Here is a 16790-nt window from a genome sequence, read left to right as displayed (position 1 = left end):
CATTTTGCAATTGTTTCACTTCAAGAACCCAAAAAAAATTGAATGAAAGCCAAAAATGATCGAATTTTTGTACTTATCAATTTTATTGTTTGAAATTATTGCTGCATGGGGAATTTTTTGGGGATTTAAAAATTTTGAGTCGATCAAAAATCATCTGGACACTCTCCTTAGAGGTTCGAGAAATGAAAAAAACTTTTTCGAACATTGATTCAAAACTTCAAAAGTTTAGAACCTGGCACCAATATTCTATAATTTAAAAAAAAACAACAAAAAAAAACAAAGATTCAAATATGTATCAAAGAACCAATTTACTTCTGAGAAAGAAAAAAGTAATTGAAGCAATGATTTTTATCTTGAAAAGTAAGTACATAGATGAACAAGAAGTAACAAAAACTGTCTAAAAAAGTAAACAAAAATAACCAAATTTTATTTTAAAAAATCCAATGCTTACTTTTCATGGTCATTTTCTAGATTTGTACTTTTTCCGCAATTTTTCTTCAAATTTTGAGGCAAAACTTTGATAAAAGTAACCAAAAGTCTAGCCGATAAGTTGCTGTATATGGCTCATTAAATGAAATAAAATAAAAAAAATTTACTTTTTTAAAATAGGTAGTTGGTAATTTTTTGTGGTAAAAATACTAAACTTTTAGAAACCAATACCTAATGAAAAAGATAACTTTGTTGAACTCTCTGCAATATGAAAAAGTCGTCACAAAAAAAATAGTCCCACAAAATATTCAAGATGTAACATTTTTCCGAAAAGAAAACTTATTTTCAGGTAACGATGAAAAGTCACGAACTTCATCTTAAAACAATGGTTACTTTTTGTGATTTCAATGGCACAAAAAATTGCAAAATGAAAAATAACAGGTTTTTCATAATCAACGAACTTCTGATCTGGAGAATTTCATTTTCAAAAAACCTACAAAATTTATACTCAGCTCAAAAGAACAGATTTAATTTTCAAAGAAACCATCAATAGTTTTAAAATCGAAAATATTCCATAATTACTTTGAAATGGATTTAATATTACGAAATTTTTTCAAAAAGTATCTACTTAATTAAAATATCAATAAAAAGAACGTCGAATGAATATTTCCTCTTTAAACGATTTTTTGAGAATTTTATAGTTTTTTTGGGGAGAGGGGAGTTGAACTTATAAATTTTGAAAGGCACCCTTTTAAATGAAATCATCGAAATCACCTTATCTACAATCTTCATCTAATTAAATTGAATCATGTGAAATAAATTATCAGACTACCTATCAAAATTTCAACATGAAAATTACAAAAAAGCTCCAATTGGGATTAAACATTAAAATTGATCATTTTTTTTGAAGAAAATTTGATTAAATGTAGACATTTTCCCATCAATTTGTACATATGCTTATATGTACTTAGTACTCGTAGTTCTTCAAAAATCTTCATCAATAATTTTTTCAAAAATGACATTTCAGATTGAAAATTTGTTCCTGATGCAGCAATACTTGAATTTGAATATAATATGTATAATCTATTTTTTAAATAAAATTTTCTCTAATTTTTGTTTTTTGTCCTGTTTTTATGTTGATTTTTTTTTATTTGCATGTTTTCAACTATTAATGATAGATTTCTTGAGAATATATTATATTTTTTTTTCAAAATCTAGAGCAAACCATAGCCTTTTGCATATCTAGTTATCCTATTTAGGTACAGAAAAAATTTCAAATTATGATAGGGCACCCTGTACGTGAAAAGACAGATTATTCTTTTATTCTAAATAAAATATAAATTTTCCATTTTGTTTTTTTTTTTGGTAAAAAAATGAGCAAAACCATAACTAACCCCTAAAATTCAAATTACTTGAAAAATAATGTAATAAGTATCTTGGTGTTCCATCCTCCTTAACAACAATATAAAGGAATGAAACACCAATTTTTTTCAAGTAAGGTAGACAAATTTTTGCTTACGATTTGGAAGAAGTTTGATTTGTTCGTTTGAGTTGGAATGAAGGACAACAATTTTGTGGATTCTGAGCTCATTGCTTCTCAATTTCAAATAATCTAAAACCCTTCAAGCCTTCAATTGTTCAGTCGCTACAATTTTTCTCACCTTGAGAAATACTTTTACCCGAAACTGAGCAATTTACCTATTCAGACGCTCTCACAGAAATTAGGTAGCAAATTTTTTGTTTTTAATGATTTGACTCTAGTCTAAAGTCTTAAGACATTTCATTCATTGCAATACAAAAAATGTTTCCCACCTTGAGAAATACTTTTACCCGAAACTGAGCAATTTACCTATTCAGACGCTCTCACAGAAATTAGGTAGAACATTTTTTGTTTTTAATGATTCAACTCTTGTCTAAAGTCTTAAGAAATTTCATTCATTGCAATACAAAAAACTTCTGATGAATTTCTGACTATGTCGATGCCTATTACAGCTTCATTATGAGTAAATTTTGAAATTCAACGTAACCTCATTAAAAAGCTAACCACCCCCGTCTAACCTTGAACTCGAACTTGACCATTTTTTTTTCAACTCAACATTTCAAGTCTCGAAGCACTATATCAAATATCACGTATTTTTATTCGACATTATGCAAAAAAAAACTTGTCGTTAAGTTGGTATGAATGATTCACCGCATAAAAGTAACGCTACAAAGAACCTGTTGCACGTCGGCGACGTTCCACATTTAGCACGTACAGATAGGTACTTCCGTATGTGAGGAAAACCACGAGGTTTTTTTATAACGAGGAAAAAAATCAATTAAACTCCAAAATCGAATACATCGGTGACGACCATTCATTCAACGAGTAAGCATTTTTTTCGATTTATTTCAACAAGAGATTTCTGTCTGTCGTTTTTAGGTAGGTAAGCAGGTATTCATATTCTCGCATTTCCTCGATAGAAAAATATAGGTACGTAAACTATCTATACACATTTTGTCGCAAAATATAAAACCGTACCTAATTCTTTAGTTTGATCCGAACTATTTGTTTCTTCCGCTAATAACCTGGCTTCCTCCAAATCACTGGCATTATTGTAGAAAAAGCTGGTAAAACCGTAATAAACCGCATTTCCAAGCTCTCTGATGACACCTTCGAAACTATGATTAACCACCAAAGGCTCGTCGCCGTTATTACGTCTAACACTATTTATTAACGCTTCTTGCCAAACGTTAACCAAAAGCCCGATCCGTTCCCTAAAACATTTGAACAGCGAATCGGCTTTGAAACACTTGATAACATTTCGCAAAGGATTTTCTTCACTATTACTCGTCGTACTATTCGCACTGGTCGTATTCGTATTCGAGCTACTAGCTCTAACAATTACGGTATTATTGTTATTTACCGCACAATAACATCCGCGAAACACTAAAACCATCGATATCAATGTAATTTCGATTCTCATTTTACAAAAATACATTACAAATAAAACTACCGAAATATGTACACTTCACGTAAAAAAACACATTAACGGATGATTCCGTCGCGAAATTTCAACACGAAAACATTTGCTACGATTAAGAAAATACACGTCTATTTTCTTTTTCGAAATCTTGTCCTATATTATAAAAACGAACAACCGGTATCGCGGAAAGTGTATCCCTATTTGTACGTAATACGATATACAGATCGATCCGAGCCGAGTTGCCGAGAAGAATAACTCGCAGTAAACTGGAATTCGTTCGTTGCCAGCCGGTGATAACCTGTTCCGAGAGTTGCCCGCGCAAAACGCGAACCCATTGCACGCACAACATCGAAAAAAAATGTACATACAATTTATCAATCAAGCCGAATCTTATTACTAGCGTAGATACGGTCTTAAAAAAGGCTGTACGTTTCCGGTTCGGTGATCAATGGTAGATTTAGATTAAAGTGATAGCTTTTTTCGGCAGATTTTTACACATTCGTGGGCATCATTTGAAAGAGAATTTGCCGCCTGATCTCAAATGCAAAATTGATGCTTGAACATGAGGAGTGGAGGGTGCACGTAGGAGGACATCAATGTCAAAAATATCATCTCCAAAAGTCATAATTGTCGGTTTTCAGTTTCACTCGATCTTCTCCGGGATATTTTCATCATTACGATGAACTTAGTTGGAGAATATTCGCAAGCAATTGTAAATTCTGTAGCAATAAGCACAGATTTGGATCGATTTGTAAATTTTTAAATGGTACGAAAATTCAAACATATTTTGAAACGTCAGAACTAATCTAGTGTCGAGCAGAAAAAAATGAAATAATAATGGAGCAGAAACCTTTTGAAATCGTTGATTCTTCTTTCACATTTCAATTGCATACTGCAGCTTCCTTGATGTATCTCCCAGTACCTTTGCACAGTGAATAGGGTTCAGTCTTTAGTTTCCATTTTCTGATTTAAAACCAATTTCTTGACACGTTTTACTATTGGAGATGGTTCTAAAAAAATACATAAAAATTGAGTATGAGTACCCAATCAGACGACTGGTGAATCTGAAACTCTCCATTCACCTTTTCAAAAATAAACACGAGTCTCATCTGCAAAAATCAATGTTGAATGTTCATTTTTCTTCAAAATCTACGAAGTACGAATCAACGAGACAAACGAACGAAAAATTTCTCAAAATATGTTCCAGGATCATTGTATCAATCAACGGATTTAATGCAATATTGCAATGTAGATACCTAGGAGTGAAATTTCAAAACCGTTCACATCCATGGTGCAGCGGTGCAGCACGTTCAATCCTGCAACAATAAAACCAAAACGTGAGAAAAATCATCAGCCAATACTTACCAATGTAATAAAATCAAAACAAAAAGCAAGTTCATTCAATTGTAAAACAGCACAAATTCGAGGTTAAAGCTTTCGTGGCCTATTCTATCAAACCCAATATACCCATCGGTCAAACCACAGGTGTATTTTAGTACACTTGTCCTAAATACACCTAAGTTAATGTTCTCATACACGATCAATTGAGTATGTAAACCATCTAGCCATAATAAAAAATTTTAAAAAGAGAAGAAAATAGGACTATGTTTGCTCTATCATCAAACAAACGTTAAACTCGAAATCCATTAACATAATATTCTAAAATAGAATTAGGAGTTTCAATGCGAACGAAAATAAAAGCCGAACTTGAATATACGAATTGATCACGCTGAAAATATAAAAATGTAAATTTATTCCATTCATGTGGAACTCTAACTGGACGGTTTATTTTAATTAATGAACATCAAAATAAATATCCGTTTCAAATATTTATACACTTTCTTATCTCGTATACTTTATTAACCGTACCGGTTCCAAATCTACTTTTATTTTGAACTTGAGAATGTAACTGTAATGTCACGAAATCGTGAATAAACGACCAGTGGTATGAGAGTATGACTGTTGGAAAATATGCCGGCATATAGTTCGAAAGCTGCAAAAGTTCGCTGCAACGAGAACCTACTGCGAGTTTATACGATCCTAGTATGCCGGAACAAGTACAAACTTCCTGTTTTACCGCAATAACGATGGAATTCAACAAGGGGTGAAACATGAAACGGAAGTAGATGAAAAGGGTGAAAGCTGAAAGCTACCCCGAAAGGTTAATTCTATTGTAACGAGGGTTTTTACGCTTGTCGATAGTGTGTTTCGGTGCTTTACTGGGTCATTAAAATGGACAGATAAAGAAGAGCATGTTTTTTCACGGCTGCTTACCACCCGCTGGTCTTTTCTGCTGCTGAAATCCTTCGATTCTTGATGCTGTGTAATAAGGATGCTATGCTACGGATCGTTGAACTCTGAAACTGATCTGTTTAGAAATGATTAGTATAATATAGATAAAATGTAATAAAATAATAATAATCAATTATACCTAATTTTGTAATTTAATTAAAATCGCAAAAAAATGAAAATAATTTCCTCAAAAAACTGATAAGAACTGATAAGAAAAAATAAAAAATTTTAAAAAACAAAAACACGAAATTCGACAATTGACCGAAAAGATTCATATTTTGAGAATGGTAAATTTACAAATACAATTTGATAAAAAAATGCTTTTATAATATTAAACCATATTTATTTAATACACACTCATTCCTACAAAGTAAAAATTGTGCCCCAAATATTTTTAAACAAAGAAAAAATTGCAAAATACAAAAAATCAGTTTTGTCCAAAAATTAGTATTGATTTGATTATCGATTTTTCATTCGATGTTTATTTATTTTCCTTGATCCTTATGACGTCATTGAATTGAATATGGCGAAATAGTGAAAATAAAATAAGTGAAAAAGCTGTTCGGAAGTGATTTTTCTTTACGTATTTCATTTATTTGCTAAGATTTACGAGTAAAGTTGTAAAATATTGGAAGATTTGAATCGCTCAACTTACAAAAGAGTCCATCGTTTTGTATCAGTGGTAAGTGTTTTGTATGTGAATTGTGATCAACCAACAACCATCATTCAAGCAGGAACAGGATCTAGAATCTATGTAGATCTTCCTTCGATATTCACGGTGTGTTTTATTTTGCAGGTTTTTCTTTGTTTTGAATTATTGTGTTAGAAGTAGCGATAGTGTTCGAATTAGTTTTCGCGAAGATCATCTGTCATCGTGAGCTTGTCAGATCAACTCGACTTCAAGCTTGAGGATTGAATCTGGAACTCTGACTTCTCGAAGCTGTTGCCAACCTCCAACTCCAATACAAGTGAGTAATCTAGTCAATCATTTCACTCTTTTATATTCATTTCGTTGAATTCAATCACTTCCAACAATCTACCTGTAAACACCCCAATCAAGCTTCGTCGGTTCCACCCTACGAAGGCTACAATCAGAAGCACGTTAAACGGCGGCGCCGGAATCTGTGTACATAGCTACTGTATTTCCTCGCTTTCCGCGGCCATCAGACAGTTCGCGTTTACAAGAACCTCCTCTTTTTCACAACGCATGTCAACTCGAAACAAGCGTCTGAATTGCAATTTAAAAAGTACTCTCGGTACGTTTAATTGAGATTCAATTTCCGCAGTACGTTGAAGAATCATCATAAAAGCGTGCAATGTAGGCATAATTTTCGAAATTAAATGAACAGGTATACAACAGGTAAAATGAAAAACCAAAATTGCTATTAGGAACGTATAACGGTCTAGAAAGTATTTTGTTTTTCTCAGCAGGTGTAACAGTTCAGGTGAAATACATACAGTACCTAAACGTAAACGAATATATTGATTAAGGGTGTACATGCGCGTTATCTTCATTCACTATATTTATCCAAAATTACAGTTGCTGAAATGCTCATTGCTCACCTGTTGTAGGTTCTATGTGTTCTACTAGAGTGTTAATGTGCGAAAAAAATCTCTACTCTGTGGTTAGGTTTAAATTGTGTAATTAATTACACGTAGTATGTTATATTGTCACTAAGGTATGAAAAAAATAGAATCGTCAAACTGTTGAGCAGAAAATTACAACGAATGAGCTTAATGTGTTTAATGGTTGGGTGCCCATGTAATTTTCCTAAAAGCGGTATGATTGTATCTTTTATTACAATAATACCTTAATTCCGAATGGATATTAAGTATATGAGATTTTGTTTTTCAAATATGTAAAATACCGTACCACCTTTCTCTTTGTTTAAATTCTAAAATATCTAAACTCGATACCTATATTATACTGACCTATAATAATGTGATATCATCGTAACGTGAAATTATGTATTTTTGTGAAATTTTCTGCTTTAGAGATTTTCGTAGTGGAACGCTATACTTGTAAAAATTGTTCGTTTGAAAAGCAACAAGCTCGATTTTTTTCGATTACAATGGTAAATGGCTCGATTTGAACTCGCCGTTTGATCAAAGAGTTGGGATTTTTGCAGTGTTTTTTATAACGAGAGAGAGAGAGAGAGAGAGTCATTCGTGTACGATTTTCAGTGCGAGAAGAACATATCATTTTCGGATGCAATAAAGTATATTTTTCAGCATTTGATGAGCCGGTGCCCCGGTGGCCGAAATGAAGGGTGTTGAACTTCCACAAATGTGCTGTTTTTTTAGCATTGTCGGAGAATTAGATTATGGTTGGAATCGGTAGCTGCTTGAAGATTTCATTAAAATATCCATTCGAATGATTTTTCAGTTTTGGGGTTAAAATATACTAGCTTTATAGGGACATTTAATGGGGATAGATTTGAACCAAACTCTGTCACCCGGTCGAATCTAATAATGTAGGTAAGTGAATTTCGATTCCAAAAAAATGATCAAAGAAATTTAATTTTCAAGATCCATAGAGTGGTTTTTGAAATTTCCTGCGGAAATAGTCCCATATAATCCACTATTTGGCCCTATGGTGAGATTTTGATCTAACACGCTTAGGTTCTCGCATTATAGTTCAACATCTTCAATGTTGCATGCTATATCTCTTTGCATTCTTTAAATACCTATCTCGAGTGAGAGATTTATATGTATGAATTCGTACGTATTTCAAAGCATGAAGTGCATAAGATTCCAAACTGTCGTCATAGCCTTCGCTACTAAAATTCGAAGAATGGTAAAACGCAGAAAAATTTATTTTCTGCCTTGAAGTTGAAATCATTTAAAATATTTTTTTAAATTTATTTGACCTTTGAAAATTCAATGACCAATTTGCCATCCCATTTTTTTCAACCTTTCATGTTCAGTAGTTATCAACAGATGGATTTTAAAATTTCATGCAAAAAATTGGCTCGAAAAATATAATTTTGATGCTTGTATGTATTTTGTAAAGAAAATTGTATTCAGCTTTGAAGATGCAGATCAGGGACCGAATTGATAAGAATTTATGGTGAAAATTCACCTAATTCCTAAAAATCTTTAATAGCTTCCCTCTACTCTCCACTTAAGGACGTTCGAGCATGAAGATGTTAAATTCTATCGTAGAAATTTTTCTAATCGAAAAGCACTGTTAGGAAGAGTGTTAGTCATGTATGATGAATTTTATGAGTATACCATTTGTGAATTTGAAACACTTTTAATGCTGTTAGAACCAGGCTTAGAAAATCTTAATCCTAAAGTAAACCGGTAACCAAAAAAGCACGATTGATTTTGGACAGAAACTGAAACCTAAATCGACACCAAAATTTCGATTATTAGTGAAACGTTTAATTAAAAAGAACCCAAACTGAACAAAAAAATAATCAATTTTTTAAAAGTTTTTTGCAAGCATGCAAAAATTTGCAATGAATATTTTTAAATTCTGTCCCAAATATCAACTTTGTGCAACGACTTTTTACACTTTTTGCATATATTTTTCTGAAATTTGATTATTTTTCTTGGCAATTTTTCATTTATTTTATGCTTTTTTCAAGTTTTTATGTTAGGGGTTTCATGAAACTTTTGACAAGTTTTACTAAAATGTTATTGTTTTTTTTTGTGGCAATTTTCGATGATTTTTATGCGTTTTTGCGAGTTTTTATATCACTTTATCAAGTTTTCAACACCTTTTTTGGTGTTTTTTTAAAAAGGGTTTCTAATCTTATATCATTTTAATACGTTTTCAACACTTCTTCATGCAATTTTCGTCAAATTTTACTGAACGTTTATCATTTTTTGGCAATTTTCATTGATTTTTATATTGTGTTTTTTTTTTGTATTCTTTCAACATGTTTTCATGCACACTTTTGCCAAATTTTATAGAAATTTCATAATATGCTTTTTTGCGAGTTGTTACGTCATTTTAACAATTTTTCAACATTTTTTTCACACTACTTTTGCCTAATTCTTCTCGAATTTCATTGCTTTTTGGCAGTTTTCATTGATTTTTATGTTGCTTTGCGAGTTGTTACATATTTTTATCATGTTTTCAACTCTTTTTTACGCACTTGTCGTCAAATTGTAGGCTACTAAAATTTAATTACTTTTTGGAAATTTTCATGGATTTGTGTGCTTTTTTGCGAATTTTTTCATCATCTTGTTTTCAACACTTTTCCATGCTACTTTTGCGAAATCTTACTGTTTTATCGGTTTTTTTTTGCAATTTTCATTGATTTTCATGTTTTTTTTAAATTTTTTTTATTTTGTTTTAACAAGCTTTTCAACACTTTTTGATAGAATTTCTGCCAGATTTTAAAAATTGAAATTTTTATCATTTTTTGGTAATTTTCTTCATGTATTGGTTTTTATGTTTGTTCTTTTTTCGAGTTTTTCTGTTATTTCAACTTGTTTTAAACACGTTTTCATGCGAAGCCTTTAAAAAAAATCCCTGTTCTGTGAATTTCTGTTACTTTTTATGCTTTGAACATATTTTCAAATTATTTTAACAATGTTTCATTCAGGTTTAATTCCTTTTTTTTATACTTCACTTAGCTGTCCATTCATTCATACAATTTTTGTCAAATTTTAGTGAACATAATTTTTTTGTTTACTTCAAGTAATTTCAATTTACATTTAGTTTTTCAAGCAATTTTAACGACTTTTTATGCAATTTTTGCTGCATTTTGCCCTCTGAAATGTGATTTTTCTATCATTTTATCATGCGTATTAGTTATTTTGAAAACTTTTCACGCAATTTGCACCAAGATTTCTGCAATTTTACGGATACATATTTCGTCAGTTTAAACTAAACTTTTGCTCGATCGGTTTCTTCATGCCTGTTTGGAATTTATTCTTGGACTTTGGTTAATTCAGTAAAAAGATTATTTTTGGAATACAATTCCAACATGGGTCTTGTTTTTACCCTAAAATACCTAAACAAAATTTCCATTTGATCTAATATTGTAATCTTTTCTCATTTAAAAATTGAAATAAACAATTTCTAATTCAAAAAATGAAAAAAAATTATTTTCAAAATTTAAAATTTTTGAAATGAGGTACCTAGCTACCTACCTATACCTATATTTTTTAAGTATCTTCAACTTCAAAATAGAAAGACGAAACACCCTCTGAAATACAAAAATGCATCTCCCTAATAAAAAACACTAACCTCACAAACCAAATCTACCCCCCCCCCTTTACAGGTGTAATAATCTTGTAATTATAAACTCCCAAAAAAAAAAAAAAAAAAAATGGGCTTTTTGGAATCTGAGGAAAAATTTTATAGATGAATTCCATTTTCGAGCTAGAAAGGCTTAAAAATGTTCAGAAAAACTATGTAAATATGTAGAATGCATTTGTGGCGCTCACTAAATCTACCTAATGTCATTTTTCGCTCTCAGTCTATTTTCATAAGCTTCTCAAATGTTATAAAAATACAAAAAATTGAAAAAAAAATCAAAATTCAACTTTCGTAGGTTCAAGTAGGTACCTAAAACAATGTATGGGAACGCCGTATTTATTCTACCCAATCAGGGATGAAAAGCCTTAAAATGAAACTTCAGCTTTTGGCTTTTAGCTTGAAATTTCAAAATTGAAACTTTTGGCTTTAGCTTTCGGCTATCTTGATTTTTAAGGCTTGCTTCAGCCAAACTTTCAGCTTCCAATGGCTTTCCCTTATATTTTCAATTTAGCAGCTTTCAGCTATATTTCATTAAGCTTTTAGCTTTAAACTCTTGGCTTTAAGCTTTTGACTTCAAACTTTTAGCTGATACACCATCAATTTACAAAAAAATTAAATCGAAAATTAAATCAGGTGCATTGATTTCATAATTAATTAATGATAGGTGGAGAATATTCATTGCTAGAATTATTATTTTTTTTTTTCATTTCATAAAATCGCATTAAAATAAAATTGAATGACATTTTTTTCATTTTTTTTGTTTTTTCTGAATTTAAAGAATTCAATTCTGCAAAAAAGCCTTTGAAAAAGCCAAAAAAATGAAACTTTTGGCTAGCTTTTGGCTTGAAAAAAATGAAACTTGCAAACTTTCAGCTTTTGGCTTAGTGCGAAAATTTGATCGGCTTTCAGCTTTCGGATTTAAGCTTTCGGCTAGCTTTTCATCCCTGTACCCAATATAAATAGACGAAAAAAATGCAAATTCAAGTGAGAGCCAATGAGAAGGAAGGAGCAATTGCGCTCAAAAAATTAAGAATCAAATTATTGCAGGTGTTGAATTCCCAAAATTCATTGAAAAATTTATATTTCAATTTAGTTTTACTGGGGCTAATACGAATAAAAATTCGATAATTGATTTGGACATCGAATTCCAACTTGGAAAAAGAAAATCAAACCCGAAGAAAGCAGATTCCATCAATGACGTCATACTTTCTTCATCGTTGAAATTCGCACGTTCCTGCTTCGATTCGTTTTCGTTTTAAGAATCGCAACTTTCAAAATATTTCAACCGAACAAAAAATTACTCTGTATTTGGAAAAATTATATTATTCGATCGAAACCTTCGATGAATTCTTTTCAATATGTATCATTTTCGTTGTAGGTAATAAAATCGTGAGAACCTAACAATGATAAAGAAAAGTGGTATAAAAATAAGTATTTTTCATGCACCATCGACCGAATCGCGCGTAAGTCTCTTGTGTGTTTTTCAAATTGAAATTATTCAAATACCCGGCCACTGTCGCTTTTATGTATAAAATTCCGGGCATTTTCACAATGTGGAAACATTTTTTCATTCGCTTTCGGTTGAAATATTTTCGAATTCTACCTACTCGTGTACTTTCGCGTGGCCTGGCGTGGTACTCATTTGCAAATGAAACCGCAGAAGTAAGTCTATAGCTAATAGATGAGCTAAACCTTCTCATATTTCCGGTCTCAATGTTGCTTATTCGTGTTGTGGTATTAGTTGATAATTCGTAGTTTGCTAAAATGGTTTAATATTTCTTTAATCGAATTTTGTTAGTTGATTTCATATGTGTAGGCATTGGTCGAAATAAATGACCATAATTTCAATTCCAGCAGCATAATTACGCCGAGTGAGTAGATTTAGTTGGGCAGGGAAACCGGAACAAGATGAAATGGTAATGTGGGAATAAAAATAGTTTGATACATTAGAACCGATAGTTCGATTTTTCCCCTGTGAATCGCTTCATTTGACTTGAAAAGAGTACGTATAGGTATTATTGAATTTCATTTTTATTTTTCGAAAAAAAATGTAGAATTTTTTCAAAAGAATGCATGTGGGCTATATGGAACACGCGGAATAAAGCATCGTGTTTAACATTTAACATAATTCGAGAGCTGCATATCAATTACCGGTTTCCGTATTCCAATTAATGACGTCATTAAATAACCAGTTTGTTTTATTTTTTATTTATTCATTTTTTATATAAGTTTCTTTCATCAAATATTAGAGTAAGAGTTTTAAGGTCAGGCAATAAAATTCTAATTAGGTATCTGCAAGCTCTTCTGCAGAATCGATCGGAACAATGGAACTCGTCGAAATTGGGTGAAACGTAAGAGAAATTCAGGTAACCAGCAAGGTAATGTCGTTTAATAAGCAAATAAAAGCAAAAAAACGCTCCATTATTAGTGCACCCAAAACGACGATTATATTGAAATTAACGCCGATAAAAAATTTTATGGATTAGGGATACAAAGTTTTTTTTTTTCACTTTTTCGAGAATTTTTTAGTTCCGGTATCGAAAGTTTTACTGAGAAGTCTATTTATTGGGGGGGGGGAGGGTTTCCAGGCCATCATACGAAGAAGAATACTCCTTTAGTAGCTCGTTGACAAATATGGTTTACTTGTAATTAAAACGATGATTGATTCGTTTCAAAACCATATTATACGAATAAGTACCCCGGTGTGCATTTTGTGCATCCAGATGAAATCTGATAAGAATTTTGAATCTGCGAGATGTGCAGCTGGTGTTCCTCTCGTGGAATACGTTCTGTTCAAGCTGCGCGTTATAACACATTCAAGCGATGCATGCGTTTTAAGGAGCAAATACATACGAGTACGTATGCGCCGAAAAGAAGAGAAATGGAACCACCAATAATTTCTGGTTGGAGAAAAAAACCGTTGGTTATAATTATCACCGTAAATTTCGTTCATTTAATAAGACGATTCGTGTTATTTTTTTTTCCTTTTTGCTCAACATAATTTCTTCTTTCAAGAATTCACGATATCGGTATTCATTATCAATATGAAACGGGTTGGATTATGATTTTATGACTTTGTTGTATCATGTTTTACATATTATTATGCTTATGTCATTGTTGTAGATATTCAATTTTAGGTTTCTAGTCTAATATATCTATGTGTGTATTTTTTTTTTGGTTTTAGGATTACGGGATCAGGTTCTAATCCAGGATTATCTAGTCCTTTGAGAATGGATGTTGAACTCCAGGTATGTTGGATCAGTTCTTTTGTAGACAGAGATGGGTATTTCGATTTGGAGACTTTCAAAGTGAAAAACTGTCTCGAAAGGATTTCTAGTTCTTGAACTTGAAGTCCTATCATATGTATAATGTGTTTTGAGATTAAATATGCGTTCCTAAGTTCACATTCTGATGATTAGAATACAGCAAAAAACTCAATTTTCAGGATTTCAAATTTATAATACGTGTAGAAAAGTGGCTATTAGTGAAAGTAGAAATCTGTGGTCAAAATTTCACATCCATCGAAAATAAATTTTAGGACCCGAACCAGAAGAAAATTGTATCAAAATGTTTCCTGGCTCGATTTTACAGGATATCCAACAGTTCGGCTAATCCTGTAGGTCCTGCTTTTGTCCAGCTTCTCATCAAAAAGACCTGTTTTTTTTTCAGTCGAACCTTAAAATTTTCAATTTATACCCCTCCCCTCTTTCGTAATTTTACTCTCCATTAAGCAACTCGTTGATCTGAATTCAAAGTTTAGAAATTTTTCAAAACTTTTCGTTTAACAGATGGAAAATTTCAAAAATTTTCAAAAAATTTTCACCCTCGCTTTGCTTAAACACAACACACGTTTCTTTGCTTTAATATTAGTGATTTTTTTGTAGAACAAGATCGTATTTTGAAACGTGAATCCTTAGAAAATTATGGTCAGAATTTCTGTCAAAGTTGAAAATTTTAAACTGAAATTACAATTTCACCCCTTCTGAAGGGATTATAGATGATTAGGCGATCTAAAGATTTTATCACAGGGGTTATAAATGAAGAGTGATATTCCAAAACTCGCTTTGTCCATTTTTATCGAAGTGCGTTTTTCAGCGGTACCTGGTAGATGAAGTAGTAACTCACATTCCTACATCATCAACCTACCAAAATGAGGTGTTAAACTCACCTAAATAGCCAATTCACAAAATAATTTTAAAAAAATAATCTTCCAAAACGCGCTTTATCCATTTTTATTGAAATTTTTTTCAGCAGTATTTAGTGGATGAAGTGTATACCTACACTCCTACTTCATAAATCCACCCAAATAAAGTGCTAAACTCGCCTAAAAAGCCAATTTACCCATTTAAAGAAAAACTGTTTTTCCTCTTTCCTGAAAAGTTGTGAAAATGGACGAAGCGAGTTTTGGAATATCACTCTTCAAATCATAATGAACAACTTCCACTTGTTAGTTCTAAAATTCGAGGACAGGGCGGAATCGTCTATTTTACCTGGCTGTATGCTTTATGTGGAATTTTTGAGGAATTTTGGTTTTCGTTTTCAGACTTAATGTTGCTAGCATTAGGGATTGGAAAACTTGAGTAATTGAGTTGAAGAATTTTTTTGCATTTTTTGAATAATTTTTTGAAACCTTTCTAATTGAGCCTAAAAGACTGAAACAATCTATGAGATATCAGAAGTATTCTGAAAAGAGAACCTTGCAAGTTGTCCGCCTCCGATTTGAAATGGACCGTGATTTTTGGAAAAATTATGGCCTGAAACCCCCATAACCAAAATTTCAGCTGCCCAAATTTATTGTTTGATTTTTGGCAATCGTTTGAAAATTCAAAATTGACCATTTGCAGTGATTTATGCTTTTTTTCAAAAAATATGTACTTACATGATGAGTAAAAATGATCCAAACGAGTCGCGAAACTTATATTAACCACCCAAATCCAAATGTCGCCGTTTCCAGACATTCTGGAGCCTCCATGGCGCGATTTTCAATTTTTCCAGAATTTTGAAAATTGGGCTGAGGGCTCTGAAATTTCTTGAAACGGCAAAATTCAGACTTAGAGGGTTGTTTCTAGACTGGATAAAGCGATTCGTGCAAATTGTAAAAAAAATTTCGCGAACATGAAACTTTTGATTTTCCAACTACTTCTTCTAAAAAAAGGCTGGTCAAGAAAACACTCTTGAAGTGCCTGCTCTCGGAATCAGCTCAAATCTGGATAAACTCGTTGAACAGGTCGAGTATAAGGCACAACTCGATTTTTAGCTGCCCAAGTTAATGTTTACGCCTTCTGGGGCAAATTCAAAATTCTGGAGAAATTGAAAACGCCGCTGGAGGCTCCAGAAAGGCTGGAAAAGGTGAAATATGGATTTGGAAGGTTAATATTGGTTTCAGGACTTATTTGAATCATGTTTACTGATTGATAATTTATAGAGCTGGGATTTTTATGCTTTGCATATTTTTTGATGGACTGGAAAAAGTGCATAATTTGATAAGATCTCCACGAATCACGAAATTTCCTGAAGAATTACTCCAATATCATTTTGCATATTTTGCATATTTTAGACCAAATTGCATATTTTATCATATTTCTGCATATTTTATGAAAATTTTGCAAAAATTCACATCTTGTTCAAAAAATCACAACACTGCTAAAATGTCATCAAAAAAAATTTTTATGATGAATGTAAGTATTTAGATATCATTACGAAATGGCTTGTTTTGCCAATTTCTAAAAAAAAGTAGTGTATTTTTTGATCACTGCGTTCATTCTGTTTTGAATTAACAGTTTTCACGTTTTTCAGCTTGAAAAATCTTTTTCAGGGGTACGTCACTCAAATTGAAATTTTTGCATATTTTAGATGAGAAAATTGCGTTTTAAAATATTGCATATTTT

General features: G+C 31.8%; 1 protein-coding gene and 1 long non-coding RNA gene across 2 annotated transcripts in view; one reads left to right on the top strand and one right to left on the bottom strand.

The window, feature by feature from the left end:
* Positions 1–5864, bottom strand: part of LOC135843487 (uncharacterized) — a 37386-nt gene extending 31522 nt beyond the window's left edge. The window contains exons 1-3 of the mRNA XM_065361400.1: positions 5667–5864; positions 4475–4708; positions 2948–4402 (exon numbers count right to left, since the gene is read on the bottom strand). Coding sequence (XP_065217472.1) covers positions 2948–3407 — 460 coding nt within the window. The 5' untranslated portion in view covers positions 3408–4402; positions 4475–4708; positions 5667–5864. The remainder of the gene's footprint in view (positions 1–2947; positions 4403–4474; positions 4709–5666) is intronic.
* A 360-nt stretch (positions 5865–6224) lies between these two features.
* On the top strand, positions 6225–14150 carry LOC135845792 (uncharacterized). The gene is made up of 3 exons (XR_010558830.1): positions 6225–6366; positions 6481–6652; positions 14087–14150. It is a non-coding gene; the product is annotated as an uncharacterized LOC135845792 (long non-coding RNA).
* Positions 14151–16790: the final 2640 nt, after the last annotated feature.

Source organism: Planococcus citri, chromosome 4, assembly GCF_950023065.1.
Source record: "Planococcus citri chromosome 4, ihPlaCitr1.1, whole genome shotgun sequence".
Classification (NCBI taxonomy): Eukaryota; Metazoa; Arthropoda; class Insecta; order Hemiptera; family Pseudococcidae; genus Planococcus; species Planococcus citri.
This window is presented reverse-complemented; position numbering and strand designations above follow the sequence as displayed.